Source organism: Fusarium coffeatum (genome assembly GCF_003316985.1).
Source record: "Fusarium coffeatum strain FIESC_28 chromosome Unknown BRIP53273_contig_52, whole genome shotgun sequence".
In the NCBI taxonomy this organism is placed as follows: domain Eukaryota; kingdom Fungi; phylum Ascomycota; class Sordariomycetes; order Hypocreales; family Nectriaceae; genus Fusarium; species Fusarium coffeatum.
In genome coordinates, this window is record NW_022157849.1 from 21,909 (window position 1) to 43,668 (window position 21,760).

The 21,760-nt window shown below is 49.5% G+C and overlaps 6 protein-coding genes across 6 annotated transcripts; 1 reads left to right on the forward strand and 5 right to left on the reverse strand.

Annotated features, from left to right (window-relative positions):
* Nucleotides 1-3,395: 3,395 nt before the first annotated feature.
* FIESC28_02360 (uncharacterized protein) lies at nt 3,396-7,428 on the reverse strand (the record flags this gene model as incomplete). Its single annotated transcript, XM_031156509.1, has 9 exons — nt 3,396-3,550; nt 3,603-4,266; nt 4,320-4,895; nt 4,945-5,212; nt 5,267-5,618; nt 5,683-5,764; nt 5,840-6,046; nt 6,700-7,121; nt 7,176-7,428. The coding sequence occupies 9 exons, from the start codon at nt 7,426-7,428 to the stop codon at nt 3,396-3,398; spliced, it is 2,979 nt and encodes a 992-aa protein (XP_031019383.1).
* Nucleotides 7,429-7,815: 387 nt separating this feature from the next.
* Nucleotides 7,816-8,282, forward strand: FIESC28_02361 (uncharacterized protein; the record flags this gene model as incomplete). The annotated part of the gene is made up of 3 exons (XM_031156510.1): nt 7,816-7,949; nt 8,008-8,113; nt 8,214-8,282. 3 exons carry the CDS (start codon nt 7,816-7,818, stop codon nt 8,280-8,282), a joined length of 309 nt encoding a protein of 102 aa, XP_031019384.1.
* Nucleotides 8,283-8,717: 435 nt separating this feature from the next.
* Nucleotides 8,718-10,358, reverse strand: FIESC28_02362 (uncharacterized protein; the record flags this gene model as incomplete). Its single annotated transcript, XM_031156511.1, has 3 exons — nt 8,718-9,885; nt 9,941-10,157; nt 10,220-10,358. 3 exons carry the CDS (start codon nt 10,356-10,358, stop codon nt 8,718-8,720), a joined length of 1,524 nt encoding a protein of 507 aa, XP_031019385.1.
* A 1,745-nt stretch (nt 10,359-12,103) lies between these two features.
* Nucleotides 12,104-13,601, reverse strand: FIESC28_02363 (uncharacterized protein; the record flags this gene model as incomplete). The annotated part of the gene is made up of 3 exons (XM_031156512.1): nt 12,104-12,652; nt 12,854-13,141; nt 13,200-13,601. The coding sequence occupies 3 exons, from the start codon at nt 13,599-13,601 to the stop codon at nt 12,104-12,106; spliced, it is 1,239 nt and encodes a 412-aa protein (XP_031019386.1).
* Nucleotides 13,602-14,827: 1,226 nt separating this feature from the next.
* FIESC28_02364 (uncharacterized protein) lies at nt 14,828-15,904 on the reverse strand (the record flags this gene model as incomplete). Its single annotated transcript, XM_031156513.1, has 1 exon — nt 14,828-15,904. The coding sequence occupies one exon, from the start codon at nt 15,902-15,904 to the stop codon at nt 14,828-14,830; it is 1,077 nt and encodes a 358-aa protein (XP_031019387.1).
* A 2,089-nt stretch (nt 15,905-17,993) lies between these two features.
* FIESC28_02365 (uncharacterized protein) lies at nt 17,994-20,309 on the reverse strand (the record flags this gene model as incomplete). Its single annotated transcript, XM_031156514.1, has 5 exons — nt 17,994-18,162; nt 18,214-19,419; nt 19,804-19,907; nt 19,957-20,172; nt 20,241-20,309. 5 exons carry the CDS (start codon nt 20,307-20,309, stop codon nt 17,994-17,996), a joined length of 1,764 nt encoding a protein of 587 aa, XP_031019388.1.
* Nucleotides 20,310-21,760: the final 1,451 nt, after the last annotated feature.

Here is a 21,760-nt window from a genome sequence, read left to right on the forward strand (position 1 = left end):
TACATGTCCAAATAGCGGCATGCCATGGATGCATTATGCTTATGCACAGAATATCCGTATCCATTCGTTCTCGTCTTCTCTACAGGACTCGCCTGCCCTGGCCCGGCTCACTTTCACGCCTTGCCCCGCCCATCGTCATCCCTGGACGCTTTTGCCCGAGATCCCAGTAAAGAGATTCCCGATTGAGAGATACATGCAGATATCCAGGGACCAAGGTCAGAGTTGATGTGCTGATATGAAGGGAGCAGGTCTTTCGGAACAAACATTCGTCGACTGAGGAGTGTCTCGGTCTCTTAGCATAACGCCTTTTCAATATATCTTACACGATCTGATAACCAAAAGTTCTCATGACTTCATGCACCCGAGGCTCATGACCATCAGAAAATAATAATGTACGACAACGCATCTGCAACGATCATCCACACCGGGCGACCTGCAGATCCAACCATATGCCCCAGAATCCCCATCAGGAGAGTCCTGCTTACCTTGGCCTACCTTGCCTTGCCTTGCCAGGCTTGCCCAGTTACCTGACTCTATAACAACAATAGAAGACAACACGACCCTGTCGTGATTGTACTGTACATGGGCAAACCACAGCCTGCTTCTTTGTGTAACCCCAGCCCGACATATCTTCTCGCAAACCTGGATCCCTTTGAGATCCCCGCTGTTGTACAGCATTTGTGAAACAGTGAAATGGCCGTGACAGAGCCCATACGATGTTCTGTGCAACCAGCCAGAGACATCAGGTGGGGGAGAAGGAAAAGATAAAGTGCAAGGAATCTCAAGATATCCCTGCCTATTGCCACGAGGTAAGATAAAATAACCTGCAACATCGCAACGGCAGTATAGGCTATGTACTTACAGAGTACTAACTCATGGAGGAGACTAAGAATTATACGGAAGACAACAAATGGAAGACATCGGAACACCTTCCGTTTGAGACAATGTGCAGCAATTATTTCTTGACCGGTCTCCGTCCCGACTTAGTCAGTTATTGATATAGAAATACGAGGCCTTCTGCTGCATAATTTAGCTGACCGTGTTTGTCTCAAACCAACAGACGGCACCCTCTTTCGGAACATCCACCAGATTTTACCTGTCATCTGTCGACGTTGCCTTGTCTTGGCTCGGTTTAGCTTCGCGAGATAGTCTACTGTAGACTAATGTTAGCAAGCAAACCGTTGCAGTATCAGCTTGTCACCAGCCCTCATAAGATGCAATATCCTCGCTTATTGCTGCTTGGTATTACATCCGGTACAGAAGTCACGGTATGAGAGAGCCCAGCCACAGCCTGACCGGTTTTAGACAGGATCATTTTATTGGCCTTGTCTCATCTCTTGTCCTACCCACCAAACCACAAGGCCCCCACGGGATGCACCACTGCAATCCCACGAACCTGGAACGCAACAGTGGAAAGGAATTGCTTGACGTAGCACAATCAGTGATGTTGAGAGACAGAGCCAGAGCCAGACCGGTCACTGACTAACAAGGCAGTTAATTGTCCGTGTGGACTAGTCTTTACCTCTCATGGTTATAGGTGCAGCTCAAGTCTCTTTGAGAATGGGTCCTCTCTGTTTGTCACTTTTTCTCAACTCTGACGCTTGATAAATCAAAATGGTAAAGACGGAATAGAGAGTACCAACTGACTCGTGCTGTTGACCAGTCAGTCAGTGTATGTAATCGGAGTCATGATTCCTACCGCTATGGATAGAAATGTCTCTTGTTGACTTAAACCCCCACTATGTACCTCTTACTAGCAACAGTGATCTATCACCAAACCCACTCGGTCAGTCAATGCTTAGACTACTTGTTAGACACTCAAGACACTTTAGGTACAGCCGGTAGTACGGATGCCTGCTATAAACCATCACGATCCAAGTTTCATCTGCTATCACTAGATTCAACTCTCTTCACAGATCTGATTGACAGGCCGAACCTCGCTCCATCTTGTATTACAGTATTCAATTAAATCTTCTTCAACTCTTTCCTTAGATGGCTTGCCAGGTACCTATGTAAAGTTGATACATCATAAACCTATCCCGTGACTCTGTCTAGACGCGCCGCCTCTATTATTCTCTTCTCCCTTGACTCGACCCTAAGAGGGCCTCGTTTTTTGTCCACTTCTGCGTATTTTAGCCCACACGACCTCTTTTTTTTCTTTGTCGCCTTCTCACTTCGCCGCCTCCGCGGTCTCGCCTTGCTTGCTTTTTCCTGTCAGAAATGATACATCATCTGAGGCGTCATTTCTAGCCGGCGAATAAGACGGGGGTTGGCCTCCACTTACAGTAGACAACAATCTTCTGTCACTTTTCTGGGCTTTGCTATTAGCATCAGCAAACCAAACCAAACACATTCCAGGATTCTTCTTTTGTTTGCTGTGATGAGAATGAGGATAAGCAAACTTGGCGTCAATGAATAGATATATCATTTCCCATGACTCAATATTATCTCGACCGCATGTTATTGTTGTTGTTGGTCTAACAAGTATCTTATGTACTGTACTCGACTTGGAATTTATGACAAGCTTATCCTTCACACCGTGAAACTCGGAAATATTGTCCGCAGGCTGCTCATTTGCCGAATCACGAGAAAAGCAACTTCTGGCAGCTCATTTCGTCTCATCCCATGTTCATAGCCAAAGAAAGCAGCATTTAATCCGCACACCGAAATGTGGTTCCCAAGGGTCTTGTGTCCATTGACATTTTCTATAACTTTCACTTTCACTTTCACTTTCACTTTCAGCTTCTCACGTTACACAGCGAGACAGAGAAGCGCCGCCGCGACTCAAATCAGGGGCTATCATCTCCGATTCCTCGGTCTTGATTGATCGTTCTTCATCTATACTGTACTTTTCTCGCCTTGTTTCCTCTTCTCTTCTGGACTCGAGGCTGGAATTGTTGTCGTAGTGGATCGTCAAACTTGCATAGCCTAATATTGACATCTGTCACCTGTCTCTGTCTCGGCTTTGGTACAATATTGACTCAATTACGATGCAGCCAAATAGCCTTTGTCTCCATCCATTTTAAACCCCCCGTTGACCGAGTCGAGTTCAGGCAAGTCCTTTGCCGGGCCGGCATCATCTAATGCATGTTGCCGCTCTTGATACCCCCGATCTTGCTTGTCATGCTCAGCCCCGTTCTCTAGCTTGAGTTGATCTCACGACTCGGAAGCCAGTCATTGACAGTCGTTTATTCGTGTGTCTTTCATGAGCTTTTCTTTCCTTGATTGACCGCTACTTACTGCCGTCTTGATTCTACACGACTATGCTGGTTCCCGCGCACGTCACTCATCCAACATGTCTCATTTCGTTGTAAATTCATGTACCCTCCTCTGCTTTTAACCTCACCCTCCTGCCTTACGCGCCGTCTTTGTCTCGTAAAACCTATCACATCTCTTTACAGCTTGTTCACAAGACCTCGAGTGGTCTTGAGCTGCACCAACTTCTCGAGAGCATCATCGATAGCAACCAGCTCACCCTTTGCTTGGGTGGCCTGGTCATCTCGGTTACGGATGTTGAGAGTGCGTGACTCCTTCTCCTCAGCACCGACGACTATTTGATTTGATTAGTTTTCATCAATAAAACTGATACTCTCAAAACTTACCGAAAATGAAGTTGTACTGTTCCAATTGACCAGTGCGGATCTTCTTCTGGAAAGTGTTGCTGCTCAGGTCCACATCACTGTACAATCCCTTGGCCTTGAAGATCTTCTGAACCTCCTGGGCGTAGTCGTTGGCAGCGGGCATAACAGGCACAACCAAGACCTGTCGGGGACTGAGCCAGAATGGCCACTTTCCACCAAAGTGCTCGGTCAGAATGCCAAACATTCGCTCGAAGCTGCCCAGCACGGCTCGGTGAATCATGACAGGGCGTGCGTATCCAGCAGGGAGTTCTTCCTCGGGGTTGCTGCCGTCGCTGACTCCCGTCTCTCCCTTATTGGCAACGTATCGGAGCTTGAATCGTCGAGGCAGGTTGAAGTCGAGCTGCATGGTACCGCACTGGTGCTCACGCTTCAACGCATCGAACAAGGCGATATCGATCTTAGGACCGTAGAAAGCACCATCACCGGGGTTGAACTCCCACTTAGCGCCGGTCTTCTCGGCGAACGACTCGAGGGCTTCCTCAAGTTTCTTCTCGGCGGCATCCCATGTAGCGATATCACCAACGTACTTCTCGGGTCGGGTAGAAAGCTTGAGCTTGAAAGTGAAGCCGAAAATTCCGTAAACACTGCTCAAGAAGTCGAAAGCAGACTCGATTTCCTCTCGAATCTGCAGTTTTGTTCAGCAAAACCTCCTGGATAGCTGTAGGGTAAGATACGTACCTGATCAACTGTACAGAAGATATGAGCATCGTCTTGTTGGAAACGACGAACTCGTGTAAGACCGCTCAGGGCTCCACTGAACTCATTCCTATGGAGAGTTCCGAAGTCTGCCATCCTCCAGGGCAGATCTTTATATGTAACGTCGGAATGGGCGAAGATCTTGCAATGGCCGGGGCAGTTCATGGGTTTCAGGCCAAACTTCTCCTTTTCGACCTCGAATGTGAACATGTTCTCCTCGTAATGACCCCAGTGGCCAGATGTCTTCCATAAGTCTGCCTTGTACATGTTGGGAGACATAACCTCTTCGAAGTCTCGTTTTTGGTACTCGCCCTTGATGAGGTCCATCAAAGCATTATAGATGCGGACACCGTGGGGTAGGAAGAAAGCAGATCCGGGGGAAGCCTCGTCGAAGAAGAACAGCTTCTGGTCTTGTCCAATCTTTCGGTGGTTGCGCTTGGCAGCCTCAGCCAGGAAGTGCTTGTATTCTTCAAGAGCCTTCTTGTCAGGGAACGAGACACCAGCAATACGCTGCACAGACTCGTTCTTGCTGTCACCAAGCCAGTAGGCAGCCGAGTTCTATAGCATGTCAGTCATAATTCAACTTAGAGTGTTTCCAGTTACATACCTTGAGCACGGAAAAGGCCTTGATGTTGCCGGTGGTAGGGACGTGGGGTCCTCGGCACAAATCGATGAGGGGACCACATCGGTAAACAGTGCTCTTGGTGCCATCGGGAACTCGCTGTTGAATGAAGTACTTCTTGTACTCGCTGTACTCGAACATCTCAAGAAGCTCCTCCTTGGTCATCTCGAGACGCTCGAAAGGCTGTTTCTGCTTCACAATTCCGTTCGACAATTGCTCCAAAGCCTTCTTGTCCTCTTCAGTAACAACTTGGCTATTAATGTGTCAGCGTACAAAGATTGTAGTTTGGCAACAATGGCTGACGTACTCTCCCATGTTAGCCATGTCGTAGTAGAATCCAGGAGGATCCTCAGTAGGGGGACCGTTGCAAAGGTAGCATCCAAAGCGTCGCTCAGCGGCCTCTCCGAGAATATGAGCAGACGAGTGCCAGAAGACCTTCTTTCCTTCAGTGTGGTCAAAGTCGAGGAATTCCACCTTGCAGCTCTTCTCAAGAGGTCGAGTCAGATCCCACAGTTCACCGTCAACTCGGGAGATGACAGTGCGCTCGAAGAGAGATTTGGAAATGCCCCTAGCAATGGCGCCGGGAGTGGTCTCCCATGAGGTACCCTTCTCCTCCTTTCCATTGGGGAGCGAGATGACGATTTCCTCGCGGGGTTTCGCTGTTGTCTTGTTAGATTTGATCGGTTCGGGGCTTGCAAGCGCGGGGCAAATTGCATCACGCACCAGCGAGTTCGGCGTCCTGGCGAGCCTTGATCTTGTCGAAGATGTCGAGTCGGTGTTGGATGAACTGCGGAGGCTCGGCCATCTATAAAAAGTGTTAGAAGTCCCCGGGCCGGGCTGATGCTGTGCAGTGCATCGCGACAACGGGAGGGGCACAAACCTCAAGGCCAGCAGACTTTCCACCCTTGGCGGACTTGTCCTTGGGCTGCTTCTCCTTTGGCTGCTTGGCAGGACGAGAAGGAAGGCTCTGCTCAGTAGCACCCTCGGCCGCCTTGGCGGCATCAGCTTGATCGGACGACATGTTGAGAAGCTCACACTGGTGTTGAAGATTTGGTGGGAGAGTTGCAGTCTTGAAAGTGGTCTTGTACTATCGATGGCGGGGCACAAGGGGCAGTAAACGCGAAGGTGGGGTTAAACTTGAGTCACTGGTCGGTTTTGGCAGGGGCTCAATTCTGCCCGCAGCAGTGGGAACTAATCAGATTTTGGTACATGTGGGCAACCTGACTTCGAGAAGCTTTTCAGGCTTAACTTAATGCTGTTGAGTTTCTGTATCAACTCAGTAAGGATATTTCTGCTGTTATCAGATTAACCCTAAGCATTATCGTTGCGCGACTGTATACGCTGGCCAGGCCATAGCCAAACCTCCATACCACGAAGCTTCCTCACACGACAGACGCATCAATAGTCCAATTGTAGAGTCACGCTGAAAGCCCGTGCATCAAACAACAGGACTCATAGTAAGCGGCGTGTTAGAGTATCGATACTCCGAGGTCGCAAACTTGACTCATTCAAGATGAATAATTTCAAATCCATGGGTATCAGACCAATTTCTAAGCAAACAATCCACAACGCCTTGCCGTACCGTATATCAATATCATAAACCAAAGGAATACCAAGATGCAAGACTACTCATAGTCCGTATCTGGTGACACATTCTTCCTTATGCGCCTCTAAACAATCCAGTGCGCAAACTCTGGTTCCGCACTTCATACAGCGTACTCGTCCCCAGTATCCACAGACCTCGCAGAAAGATCTGACGGGGTATTTCGTGTCTCTAGTACCCGTCGCTTCACCGTAGTTGAGAGGTGGATGTGCAAGAAGCTTGCGCAGTTCCTCGTCTGACGGCATTTCAGGCACACGCGACACGAGCAATGGGTTATTGTCGCCTGGATGTGTTGCTGGCGGTGGTCTCGAGGGTTCGGGTAGAACAGGTGGAAGATTCGCGTCGGTCATAGTCGTGTCTTCGTCTTGTGGTGGTTTGGATGATGACGGGGTATCTTTTCGACTGATAGAAGGTCGCTTGTTGTTTGCGCCAGATGCACGAGAAACTGCAGGGTTAGATTCGGCCAGAGCTTGCATGGCAAGAAAGTCGTCCAGATGATTTCCAAACGTCTTTTGCGACTGCAGAATTTTGCGAACGTTGGGCGTATGCTTCCCTTGCGCTGCCAGATGTTAGACCTGAACCAGAGGAATAGCAGGACAGCTACTGAACGTACCCCTTCCACTCTTCACCGGTAACGGTATCGTATTATCCTTGCCGCCATCTTTATCCAAGGCTTCGACTTCTTTTCGAATCTTGTTGTCTTGTCGAGCCGTGAGATCGCTATATGTAAGGCCAGGGGCATTTCTGGCGCGCTTCCTATTAGTCGGTGCTGTCGAGCGACTGATGGTATTATCGGGGACATAGGCCCAGCCTGGCGCCGAAGTTGTCTTTGCGCTGGCGAGCTCGACGACCCCGAAGTTGTTCATTGTCGCGTGATTCTTGACAGCATGGAGAATAATGAAACATGCAATGGCAGAGTAGGAGTTTCATCAACCTGGGTTTGTCGATATCGCTAAGAAATCCACCCTACCTCTCGGCCAGTGGATGTCGTGACGTAGCCAATCATGGACCAGAAAAGCTGAGTGCAGCAACACAGGGCACTGTGACTCTGCCGAGCTCAGAATATTCCGATGGAGCCCGGCTCCGACAAGCTCCTACAGATACTGTCCATACCACTGTAGCTCTCCCGTGCCTCTGACGCCTATCGCTGTCGTTCGTCGTCGCCATCACGTAACGTAACCTACCTACCTAACTAAACACCGCAAACTCCAATCCTCTGACGCCCGCGCGACAGCAACATCGAAATCGCAACAATGTCTCTGGCCTCAAGAATCATCTCTTCCAGCAGCCGCGCGCTCGCTACCCGAACCTTTAGCACCTCTGCTCGACGAATGGCCGATGCCTCGCCTCTTCCTGCCCGGAAACCCTTGGGAGCTTTCCGTGGAGGGTATGTTATGGTCTAGAAGTTATCTCAGAAAGGATGGGATCGCTAACCTTGCGACCAGACTCTTCGGTTTCCTCCTCGGTAGCTTCCTCTCCGGCAGCGCCGCCTACAGCTATCTTCTTAAAGAGTACAAGACTGCCAACGACCTGTTGACTGAGGACATTTACGTACGTAGCCAGCATGACGGAGCAATTGATCAGCTTGGGTCTTCTCGGTTGCTCTACCGTTTAAGATATTGCCAAATGCTAATAATGTCTCTTATCACAGACTCTTCAAGCTTCCATCACCCGTCTCAGCAACCACGTCCAGGCCCTCGAGACCAGGTCAAAGAAATAAAGGATTAGGATGGCACAAGTCACGAAAAGTGTATAAAACAGGTCGAGTTGCGAGGCAAAATTCGTGCTTCTAGCTCTCCCGGTGGAAGCGACGGTATCATGACGCCTCTCAGTGCGTCCTGAGTATCTGGGCTACGAGGAATTATTAGCATGAAAGCATTCAGAGGGATTTGTATGATTCTGTACTACGGTGTTGGCACATCTGCAAGACTCAGTTGTCAAACATCTTGCAGCTGTATAAAAATACATCTTTCAAATCACTGTTCACTTGTACCAAAGAAAAAGACATCAAAGATAGTAGTTAAGTCATGAAAGGGTCCCATTGTAGCGAGAACTAAAAACCTAGAGGTGCGATTAAATCTTAGCACCATCAAAACCCGCGCCATTGAAATCAGTTATACCCCATTTTGTATACTAATAATTTGACATCAATTCTTTACAGCTCATCATGAGCATCCTCCTCCTCAGCAGCCTTCTCGGCCTTCTCCTTCTTCTCCTCACTGGCGGCGGGGGCGGCCTCCTCGGTACCCTCCTCCTTGACAGAGATCTCGGCGTTGTACTTGCCGTTCTCCTTAACGAAGTTGGCGAGATCCTCGACGGTGCGAGAGCCCTGGTAAGTGACAGGGGCGTCCTTGCCACCGGCGGGGTAGAGCTTGATGGTAGGGAAGCCCTGGATCTCGTCGGGGACGTCGTTCAGGGTAGCATCAACCTTGGCGATGACAACCTTGTCCTTGAACTCAGAAGCGGCGTACTGAGAAGCAAGGTCGTCGTACTTGGGAGCAAGAGCCTTGCAGTGACCACACCAGGGAGCGTAGAACTCAATCAGGACATCCCTGGTGTCGTCGAGGACAATGTCGTTGTAGCTCTTGGCGACAACAACGGTGACGGGACCCTCCTGGGTCTCGGGGATGGGCTCAGACTTGATGCTGGGCTCGATCTTGCCAGCGTCGAACTCCTCAACGAACTTGGCAATGCTGTCGTGGGTGATCTCCTTCTCCTGGTCGAAGGGGAACTTCTGGTTCTTGACAACCTCCTGAATAGCGAAAGAGGGGAACTTGTCGGTCTTGAGGTTCAGGTTACCAGCGTGGGCACCGAAAGCCTTGGCGTCAATGGTAGCGAAGTTGATCTTGCCCTTGTACTTCTCAGCGATGGGCTTAAGAGCATCTCCGAGCTCCTTGCGCTCCTCCTCGGTCTCAGAGAAGATGTAGGCAAGGGGGATACCAGCAGACATGTAACCGGCGTAGGTCTCAGGGCCGACCTCGCCAATGAGAGGAGTGGCGGCAGTAGAGATGAAAGAGGAAATGGCGTCCTCCTCGAACTTCTCGGTGAAAGTGTTCTTGCGCTCATCGAACGCCTTGTAGACAACCAGGGCGGGGGCCTTGACGCCCTCAGCCTCAGCGACGGCAGCGTCGTTGACACCACCGAAGAGGTAGGTGTCACGGAGACCCTCAGCAAGCTTGGAGAAGGTCTCGTTGGAGCTCTTGTCATCGGCGTTGAGGTAGGCAACGACAACGACCTTGTCGGCGGTCTTGAACTCCTCGAGTGTGTCCTTTGTGAGGAGGGAGACAGCGGGGAGGGACTGCTTGATCATGTATGAGGTGATACTGAAGAACTGGTGTTAGCTGAAATCTGGACAGATCGTAACAAATATGAACTTACCCAGCAGCCTTGCGCTGGCCAGAGTAGGGAGTGACGTTCTCGAGGCCACGGAAGACCTTGAGGGTGGGGTAACCCTCAACGCCGTGGTCCTTGCAGAGGTCGGACTCCTCAGTGCAGTCGATCTTGGCGAGTCTGATGTTCTTCTCCTTGAGGGTAGTGGCAGCCTCCTCGTACTCGGGGGCGAGGGCCTTGCAGTGACCGCACCAGGGAGCGAAGACTGTAGAGGGGTTCTGTCAGTAGCTGTACGGCTCGAGAGAGGGGATCTTGATCAAGACTTACACTCAGCAAGGACGAGATTGTTGGACTTGACGAACTCGTCAAATGTGTCCTTGGTCAGCTGCTTGACATCTGAGTCGGCAGCAGAGGCATAGGCAGCCAGAGCAGCCATGAAGCTGCAAGCGATCTTCTTGTGTTGCATGATGGGCTGTCTGGTTATGAGGGTATCCTAGAAATCACAAAGAAAGAGCTTCGCTGGGACAGACAAGCAGACAAGATAAGAAGGAGGAGGAAGAATGGAGGTCTGGAGTGGAGGGAAGATGGAGGAGAGTTTTGTAGTTGGAGCTTGAGGACAGGTAACAGAGATCCAATCCACCCGGGCAGTGCAGTGTACCTTACTTTACCTACAGTGCTGTACTGTATTGTACCTGCTGTTAAAGTGTGGTTCCCGCTCGGCTCAGTGGGCGGCGAGAGGTTCCAGTGGTTGGTTTACATGTTCACCGGGCCCGGAGCCAACTCCCGCCTAGAAAAGGTGGAGGAGACGTCCGGGGGGTCCATCTTTCAATTGAACAAGTGTCCCTTTTGCCTGGTGGCAGGTGGCACTATTACGCCTTTTCTGTGAGAGGAGAAGGTTGATCTTGAGGTGGGGCTCCCTGGCTCCATACCGCCGGAGCTGCAGCCCAGCGCTGTGGCAGCACGGCCCCTCATAAGCGGCGGCGGAGGGGACCAGTCACTAGTCCGTTTCTGGCTGTAGTGGTGGTCTAAGACCATTTTTCATTGGTCGAAGCTGCCGTACAGGATGCGCTAGAGCCACCAAGCGGCTGTAGGGACCTTGGAGCCAGGGGCATTTATGGGATCGTCATCCGCCTGTTTCTGATCCATTGATAGGAAACGAAAGAGACGGATAGTATTATGTTCAACCAACAGGTGATACAGGTTTTTCGAACCCATTGAGAGGAGCATATTCAAAACACACTAGGTTATCCAAGTATATACGTGACTTTGCATTGATATCAATGCTTTTAATTCCACAGTTTGGTAGAATCCATTGGAATCTGAATCTAAATCAAGGGACGGATTAGGGAAGTGCAAAGATAGTTGCCCAATTGAGCCGCAACAAAACGGGATTCGATGCTCCGAAATATTCGAGGGATATTTAGCTCTCCCTGGAAGTCTAACATGGTCTGACTTGACACTTGAAGGCTCTATCTAGGAGCATGTGGCAATAAACTCATAGCAGGGTTGGAGGAAAAAAAAGGCCACGTCTCTTGGAGACGGAGAATCTGCACAGCCCAGCCTCGTCGGGCTCAAAGACAAAATTATCTTTCCGAGGCACAGGACCTGGTTCAAGTGACATACCGTGTCTGCTTATTGATAGGTAGTTTTGAATTATTAATCCATATTTTGTATCGTTGGCGCATATATGAGCCATCGGCTCCTAAGGGTTCTGACCAATGCTAGTCATGAAGATATCATGTTCTATCTTAGGATCTTACTCAGGACTGGATCCTTCGAGATACTATAGCATTACGAGTTTGACACATTGCAAGGTAAAACTGTTCCCACTCAACTCGTAATCATGATTTATAAACATATGTATATCAGTTCAATGGCTAGAATGCGTAGTCTTGGTATGAAACATGCCACCAAAGGGATTGAGGCGAAACATGATCCCGCTTATTCAATGTATCGGCCCCACGTTCCTTCGCTACGGCCCCACCATCAGAGTCTACAATCTTAGACTCACCGATGGCACAGCATGTCCGAGGCCAAGACAGCAGTAACATCGATTGGTACCTATTCTTGGACGTCTGATTAGGAAGTTTTTGAAAGAGTTTACATTCATCTTTGATATTCGTGAATGAGCTCGGTGAATCAACCAGATAGTGTTTATAGTAATGCTATCTACCTTTTCCCCAACGCCTCATATGACATAATCTTCATCGCTTACTTGCTGTGTGGCTTACGGTTCTTTGGAGTAGCTCGCTGATACTGAACAGGCCACTTGACTTCAACATCCAACTGGTCAGCGGCACTGAGAACAAAGTCTGGCTCCCTGAGGAACTGTCTAGCAGCAAGCACAAGATCCGCCTTGGGGTCCTCGTTCTCCTCCACAAGCGACCGAGCAAAAGGTCCGTCAGTGATGTAACCAACGGTTCCGATAAGAAGCTCCTTGCCCTCGGTACTTAGGGCCTCACGGATCTGGCCTGCGAGGTCTGTCTGGAGCGTTTGGTGAACTTTGATCTTTTGCGCCTTCAAGTTTCCACCGCTGCTGATGTCGAGAACATCAACTCCCAATGCGGGAAGCTCCTTGGCAAGGCGGATGCTGCTCTCAAGATCCCATGAGGGTTCGTTGTTCCACTCCATCCACTCAGTAGCAGAGATGCGTACCCAGAGAGGGAGCTCCTCAGGGATAACAGCACGAATGGCTTCGGTGATCTCAAAGAGCAGACGAGTGCGGTTCTCAAAGCTTCCGCCATACTGATCCGTTCGTTTCTGTAGTTCATGTCAGTCGCCGAAACCTTCGGGGCCCGCAGGGTGTCAGAAGAATTGGCCGTCCTAAGCATAACAGACGAAATAGTTTAATCATCTTATGCCAGTTTAGATAAGCGTTTAGGCTACTTTATTAGTAGCCTAAACCTTAGAGGACATCTCTTCTGTTATCCACCTGAGGGGTGAGTACTGAGGACAACTTACGTTGGTGAGAGGCGAGAGAAACTGATGGAGGAGGTAGCCATGAGCGGCGTGAATTTCAATGACATCGAAACCAGCCTTGACCGCTCGCACAGCAGAGTCCTGCCACTGTTTGATAAGAGCCTTGATTTCCTCGGTCGTCAACTCGTGCGGTGTTCCAAAGTCATCAGCAAAGGGAATGGCGCTGGGCGCAACGATATCGTCAGGCCAGCCTCCAACATCCTTGGTAGCAAGTGCCTTGTTCACAGAGCCACCGATCCAGGGCGCAACTGTGCTCGCCTTTCTGCCGGCCTGAAATATGTGTTAGCTCATGCACAGAACTCGAATTCGTTCACTGGGCTGAGCTTACATGTGCAAGCTGAATGGCAGCTTTGGTGTTCTGACTGTGGATGAAGTCTGTGATGCGCTTGAGAGGCACAATCTGACTGTCTTCCCAAAGACCCGAGTCCTCAGGGCTGATACGCCCACGGGGCTCAACAGCAGTAGCCTCAACGAAAACAAGACCAGCGCCTTGGAGGGCAAATTGTCCGAGATGGACAAGATGGAAGTCTGTTAAGTGACCATCCTGAGCTGAGTAGGTGCACATAGGAGAAACGACAAAGCGGTTCTGAAGTTCAACACCTCGTGTACGGAGTGGCTTGAACAGAGTCGGCGCCGAATCCGTCTTGAGCGGGGTACCGGCCGGAGGTTCCTGGGCCGGGGTGAAGTAAGGCACCCCGGAGGCTGCTTTGTTTTGAATTTGACTACCCATGGTTGCTGTTGATAGTGTTGAGTAAGGTAGGTAGAGTTGGACTGTTTGCCTTATTGAGAAGACTGTGGGGTGCAACTATTTATACTAAGGTCGAATGGGTAGGTGACAGTTCAGGCTTCTGGGTCGGTCTGGTTAATACAGGATCGCGCGACTGGGTATGGAATTCCGCGAGTTTCGAAGCATCCACCAATCAAGTCGGGAATCGTAACAAGAGGAGAAACAGTAGGTGCTTAAGATATTTCTGCCCAGTATCTGAAGGAGTTACAAATGCATTTAAGTAAACCGCTGTACACTGCTATATAGCTGCTAAGTCGCCCTATGCAACGTAATGATCAGTTGAAAATTCTCCGGTATCCTTCCGGTATCCCTCCGGTATCGACCTTTAAATTCGCTCAGATAAGCGAAAAATGGCGTGCGAAGAAACGTGCCTCCTTACTAACATCGCCGAAACTATTTTTCATCGCCTGCTCGGCTATGATATCCGGTGATATTTGTGTTCAGTTCTAGTTGCCCCGTGAAGGCAAATGCTGAATAATACAACTGGTGCTGCCACGGCAAGCCTTTCATAAACGATACTGGCCGATAACGTTATTGCCATTTCGTATGTCTAACCAAAGATCCATACTCAAACGACGAAGGCTGTTCATTATATACTCTTACTATAGATAATTGAACACCAAAATGCCACAACTTTCTCTCGTCGACTGCTTATACGCCATGAGACCACACTGACAAATACGAAACACAATCATTAATCTATATGCTGCCGTAGACAACAAATTTCGAAATATGGTCAGATACTCAGTTCAGCAGCACTAATCTCATAGCACAAACTTAGCCAAGATCGAATGCCGTTATGGAGGACGCAGGAACAAGTCCAATGATCACCGGTCCCTTGGACGAGCTGCCATCATGGAGCGTCATGGGCTGGCTATATTGACGGCCCGTACCGTGGTTTCATTAAAATCTCACGTTGTTAGGAAAATAGAGTGAAAGATGAGATGAGTAAAAGGAAAATTCTTTTGGTCTCTACTATGCGAGATAGATATCTTAGTCTAATGACATGCTGATGCAGTCAGATTCCATAACATGGTCTATAAACAGGCTGGCATTCCCTGCCAGCTCCCAATCACAACCAAAAACTCCGGATATCGCTCTCCCGGTTCATCAACCAACGTGATGATCAAATACAATTTCCACAAATTCTACCGATACTCGTCTGCAACTTATTCCTGGTGTGTAGGCTTGAAAGTCCATCGCTGGTTCTCGGTGCCCTGGGCGAAAGGAACTCCGAGCTCGAATAGTCGGAGGACGACATCGGAGAAGTCCTTGAAGAAAGCATCGTTGTCCTTGGCGTACTTCTCGACCCAAGGCTTGAACTTCTTGTCCTCGATCAGAGCAATATCACTGGGCAGCATCATGAGGGACTTGGTAGACTTGTCCTCGTACTGAGCGGGACCGTTCCACTTCTTCCACTGCCACTTCTCCTCGACAAGAAGGCGGAAGTAGTCGTTGGTCATAACAGTAGGAGAGAAAGTCCAGGGACCTTCGTATCCAGATCGGTCGGTGTGGCATCGACCAAGAGCGTGAGCACCAGACAGGGCAACAATCTCTTGGTCGTTGAAGCCCATGCGGCCGAAGATACCTCGGAGGTGATCCTGGCGCTTGGAAGCATCGGGGAGACGACCATCGGGTGTGCAGCCAGAGATATCACGGTCGGCACGACCAGGTCGGTAGGGAATGACGGGACCCAGCATCTCCTGGATAGCGCAAACACCAGCAAGAATCCAGAGATCAGAGTAGGTGATCCAGGGGTTCTTCTCTTTCACAGGCTCAAGGAATTTACGGGCAGCAGCCAGACCAGCGTTGGCGCCGTGGTCAGCCTCAGGGGCGAATCGCATGGTAGCTCCGTTGCTGCCACCGGTACCAGTCTCCTTGTCATAGGTGCCACTGGCGTGCCAGGCGAGACGGAGGAGAACGGGGCCATAGCTGCCATCATCGTAGTCATCCTTCTCCTCCAGGCGAGCGGCAATCTCGTTGTAGACCTTCTGGTAATCTTCCTTGCTAGGCTTGAAGACCTTGGGAGTGGCGGAAGAAGCACTGTTGCCATAGAAGTAGTAGCCAGCACCTCCAGCAACAGCGGCACCTGTCAGCCAGATCCAAGCTGAAGAGGACTTCTGTGCGGGCTCGGAAGAGTAATAACGGCGACCCTGCTGGCGGATAACCTGTCGGGGGGCAATAGCGAAGCCACTGCGGGTAGCTCGAGTGGCCGCACGGGCAAACTGTCGGGTAGCGAAGGCCATCTATAACAGGCAGACGTTAATATCAAGTTGATGGCTGTATGAGGCACGAAAATGAATTAGAGTGGTTGTAGATGACTCTGTTTATTGTTGATGCCGAAGGGAGAGAGGTTGTAGTCGACGTGGGAGAGTTGAACGTACCTTGAATATGAGATCGCAAAGTGCTAAGACTATATGGACGAGAAAGAATGGGGAGGAAAGAAGGAAAGAGAAATCTGAGACCAACGGCAATGTACCTTCCTATAAGAAGGGATGGCGTCGGTTCAGCTCTGCGGGAAGCCGAGGGCAAGACGGGGGACCTGCCGTGTCAGTGGCCGTTAGGCAACCCCGACCCTGACTGATAAACTCACCTGGCAGCCGAGACGCGATTCATGGAAGGCTACAGAACATGGATGGCAAAGCTTCCAATGGAAACATTCCTTCATTCACTGTTAGGTCCGTCTAGGCTTTCCCGACTCCGTTCTTGCTCCGAAGACCAAGGAAGAGAATGTAAAGAATCGCTTTCTTTTGGCATGAACCTTCAGACCCTCACTGAATCTGTACCTGTGCAGACACCTGGTGGGCCAGATTCCCAATGATTCCTCACATCATTTCCCCAGGTCCTCTCGCCTCGGAGCGGTACCGGCTTCATGAACCGGCACCATGTCTCGAAATTGGCCTTCAACAATTGGTCAATTCCGTATCAGGGGCCCCAATACTTTTCATCTAGGTGGGGGATGACGCTCGGATGGATTCTGTGGAGTCGGTGGAGATTCTTCGTAATGGAGATTCTCTTTCTTCTGAGAGGTTACTAATGCTGAGGCCTGTAGAAGAAACAACAGGGGGTGTTGCTTGGAGCGTTAAAGTGTTACACCTGTTACCCACTTCTGATAGAGACCATGGCTTGATAAAGAGGCTCATGAGAAGTCGTCAAAACGGCTGCCATGTGTCAGACAAGAAAGCGAGACCCTTTTCGGTTATGAACCACAAGGCGACCAACCATCAGAGCTCAGCTAGTGGAAATTGGAGTGTGAGTGTCCAAGAGACGGGAAAATTCTGATGCACCAGGACCCTGAAGTAACCCTCCATTCCAGGCTACGTACCTTCGTAGTATCTTGTTCAACGCCTCTCACTCGAACCATATCAGTCATCAGCTCAGACAGAAGTCGGAGCCGTTCCCAATCTCGGTTTGATTCAAATGTTAATCAAACTCTGCCTGTGACCCTTCTGGAACACAACAATAGTCGAAGTCCATTCTGACGTTTCCACAATAGATTTGTCATCCAGCGCTCGCCTCAAATACTTAGTAGCCACGAGCGGGTACACGACCACAGCGAGATGGAATCTTTTCTACACAACAGGGGTCCGCTTGGTCTGGGCTTTAAGATTCCAAATCGCTTGCCTTGTAGCATGTGATCTGTCGTCATATCAGCAAATTACAACCTACTTCGACTACATACATTGTCTCACAGACTTGCACTGACTAGACTGAATAGCTGCAGAACCCTTAATGAGCTGAACAACCTTTACAAATCTCACATAATAACGATTTTGCTCTATTGTGCCATTTGGACCATTTCTGTTCATAATCAATTGAGGCCAGAGGCAACAGGGGCCTTCGCTTCCCCAGGTTTTGGAACACGATCAGACGGCAAAACATCCCGAATCCCGTTGGGCAACACTCGCCGACAATCCTCCGGTGGAGACAAAATTGCATTTGAACTGAGTAAGCGATACCGATGGCTTCTTCAGTAGCACTAATGCAAGTCTTGGATCCTAGACTCCACAAGATCTAGACAATCTACATGCCATAGTACTGATAGTACTGAACGAGATCGTCCCACTTATCAACAACTTCATTTTCAATATTGGATATATATATCGTCTATTACCTGCTGCAGGCTGTAAGTGCCGGTCTCTATCCATTAGAATGCCAAATCCCATATCGAACTGGTCCAGCAATGTGTCCACAAGCAATCCCATCAATCCTCCTGCGACATCCAATTCGGCCGCTTTTGCAGAGGCGCTGTTTTCTTCGTTTATTAAGTCCTCATTGATCCCAGTTGTCGCAGTACTTTTTTCGAAAACATAGTCCATCGCGTATCCATGATGCTCAGTTGAAGTCTGCATTGCCTTGTGCATCAGAGTCTGGCTCCCCATGGACTTCGTAGAAATGAACATATCGAGCTTCAGCTCGCTGCTTGCTGGCTTCATCCAGTTCTCCTCTTGCCACGTCGTTGTCCTTGCTATTTGTCGTTGACAGCTTTGCTACTGACGTTGGCCTATAAGTGGTTAGCGCACGATTATTTGTACGAAGGAAGGTGACAACATACCCAAAGACTTCCCTATCAACTTGCAAGAACACCTTCATGGCATTCTTGTCGCCCCGCTCGACCAAATAGTTGAGGTACAGCTGAGCCAGGTCCTTTTTGACCGGTGCAGAAAGTCGACTTCGTTCTCGGAGCTCGTCAAATACCTTCTTCATGAACTCGCCTTGCTGGCCTTCAGTCTTGGCACTTGTTGGCTGCTCCAGCTCGAAACGGAACCATCGGTCCCAGAATAGGCTGCTGTCACCGCACCACTGTACATTTTTGGCGAATACATCGCGAGCTTCTTCGGCAGAGCCTCTAGCTTTCCAAACCAAAAGGGCCCATTCTGCCGCCAAGGCAGCTTTGGCATAGGGATCCACTGTGGGAGCGTCGATTTGGTTCTTGTACACCTGGATAGCAGCATCGATTCCGTTTTGTCGTCGTTCAACATTAGCCCATGACACAATAACCTCGACACAGTCAGGTAGCCTCAGGAGAATCGACTCGTGGATATCGAGGGCGACGTCGACTCTACCAGCACTCTCCTCAAAATAGGCCCACTGCATTCTAATGCCTGGTCGGCTGACAGGCACAAACATTGTGGAGGCGCGTACGTAGATGTTGCGTACCTCTTCCTCCTTTCCGTCCTGGCCAGACATCCACCGGGCATATCGGAACCAAAGATCGTCATAGTATGCGCACGTAACAAGGCATCGCTCGTATAAAGCAACAATTCGTGCAAAGTCCCCTTCAGCCTCTTCAAAGTCAAGGTACTTGCGCCAATTCGCCAAGTCTTTGTGTTCCAAGGCGGTAACGTGGAAGTAAGGTCGCTTGATCTCGGATTCATATGTCCAGCGCTTCGATACCTCGGTTTGTGTTGTCGTGAAGATCTCATAGAACATTGCGTCAATCTTGGCACGAACGTCGCGCTCGATCTCTAGCTCGGCCTTGGGGGCGCCTCCGAAAGCCAAATTTTCGTTTTCAACCTCTGCTCTGAATCTCGCAAGATCCTCGGCGGGTACCACTTCGGTGATCGGCTGATTGTGTGATAATGAGCGAAATCTCTCGTAGTATCGTGCGTACTGGTGCATCGGTATGCGAATGATTCGCGCATGGATGGCATAGATCTTGTCATGTGCCTCCTGGCGCTCTTCGTACTCTATGTACTTATCCCAGAAAGGGTGCGCCAAAAAGTCGAGACCAACAAAGGTTGCTCCTCGTTCAAAGAGCCTAGAACAGAAGGTCAGCATGAGATCTGCGTGCGGAAGGGATAAGTCAGGGGAAGGGTGGAGAGGATTAATACAGAGGGGAAGATGGTTGCGCGAATGAGTAGCAAAACCGAGATAATGTTCTATCGAGCGGGTGACGTGTAACGCAGGGACGACTCTGGAGTTTAGAACGAGCACGGAGGTATTATCAACAGAGCCTGGTAGAGAGCGTGAGAGAGCATCCCAGCTTGAGGGGCTATCGCAGGCATATCTCACCATCAGACACCTTGATAATAGAGTGTAGAGCCCTCGCGGATATGTCGACCGAGACCACTCTGGTCAAGCGAAATACTGCACCGAAGGCATGTTAAGGGAAGGGGAAGGAAACCATCCAAATGGAACTTACTCTCTGACGAGGTGTGGGTCATGGGTTGTCTCCATCTTGAAGGAGCAGTAATCCGTCCACAAGTCGACAGAATTGGTGATGCTTGCACATCCTCTCTCGTAGACCTATTTGTGGTGTCAGCCATGTCGCAGAAATTATAGAGGAATCACTGACCATCTCGGCAGACTCAGGGCCGGCGATGTTAAATTCCATATCCGCATACTTCTTCCAGTAGCCAAAGAAAAGGGGAAACTTGGTCAAAAGCCGGTCGTAGGCATCTCGGAAAGTCGCTAATGCTTGGGGGCTTGAGTTACGGTTCAAGCCACCCTCCAGTGTCTCACAGGCTTTGATGAGGTTTTCCCAGTGATCGAAGTTGTCGGGGTCGGATTCCTATTGTTTCACGAGATGTCAGATGAAATTTCGAAGCATGAGAGGGCTATCTCAAGATATAAACATACCACCTCCGCATTGTGCTTGCGCACAGTCGCGTACTCCTCCTCGGAGCCAAAGTGGCCGAAGTCGCTCATTGCTTTGGATAACTGATTCTTCGTTTTTCTCGGTCGCGTAGTGAAATTGATGGTAGGGTAGAGAGACAACTGTAACTTAATTCTGTGGTGTAATTGTGAAGCTGAGAAGTTTGCAGATAGGAGATGACGCTTGAGGCTCAAGGCTGTCGCGAAAGGCAGGGGCTGGTAGTTCGCGCTGCAGACAAGCTCTTTTTTTCAAGGTACTTGGCCGCTTGGTCACTTAAAGAGCTTCGACTGCACGTGCCTGAGCAAGGTCGCGCGAAACCATGATGGATTAGTGCTGCCAGGGGTGTGATGCAAACAGGTCTGTACTTGTCCAACAAGTCTCCGCAGCTTACATGGGTCTCGATCAATCAGTTCCGGGCCAACGATTCGCCGCTCTCGAGCTGACTAAGCGCAAATCTGAGCTTGAACATATTTTCTCAGAGCGGGTGCGAGGTCAGAGAATCTTTCTTTTTTCTGTATCCTAAAAAGGGCTTATGATGATTCTCACATAAACATATGATAGGAAGAGAATGAACGCTCTCTCTTAGAGAGCATGATCTCAAATTCGAATCTGAAGCTCAATTATTACTCTTTGTTTTTCACACCCCAAAATCTCATCCGGCGGCATTCGTTGAATATCACGGTCATACCCAATACCATACTATCTATAGCGTGTTGACTGTTTGTGCATTTTCTCCCGACAATTATATCTACGCCACCAGTCAATCTTGTCGACCAATATATTTTATCTAGTTAAATTGACTTGTACTGGAAGTGTTTGTGGTTGGGGTATGGTTTGGCTGCCTGAAAAGCGGCAGTTTCTAAAAGCATTGCTCAACAGCTTCATAATGCAGGTGCTCAAAGATGTCTCTTTGCGATCTCTACCTATCCTTCGCAATGCTCCGAAATTGTATCTCGTCGAGAACACAACTGAAGGAACATGTGCTTGAGCTTCCATTTGAGCTTTCATCTGAAGATGCCTATATTTTGGGTGTCCATGAACTCACGCCTGCGTAGAGGAGTCATAGGGCCGGGCTTGCAAAGTCAACATGGTGTTGCAATCCGTATCAAGGCTATCAATCGGCTCAGAAGATCTGTGAAGAAGTCTTTGAAAATGCTGTGTTTGATTTAAGATGAAGCCTTATTTATGGATATTGGCCATGCTTTACCATCCAATACTGCACTGTATATCTGTATATAGAAGCGAAGGTAGTACTAAGATGGTACCTAATGGTGGGTCCGTCCGCTTAGTTATTACCAGCCAGGGGTATCTTGTACTGTAGTAGCCGCCAGCTGAGAAACGTCATTCGCAGAGCGTCCAATCCCATCCAATAGGTACCTCTGACATTTGTCTAATGCAATGCCCAAACCTCATCTTCATCCAAGCACCAGCTGAAACCCTACGAAGCCCAACTTTAATCGTCCAGAATTTTTTCTTTCTCTTCTACGACTTCAATTTAAATGCA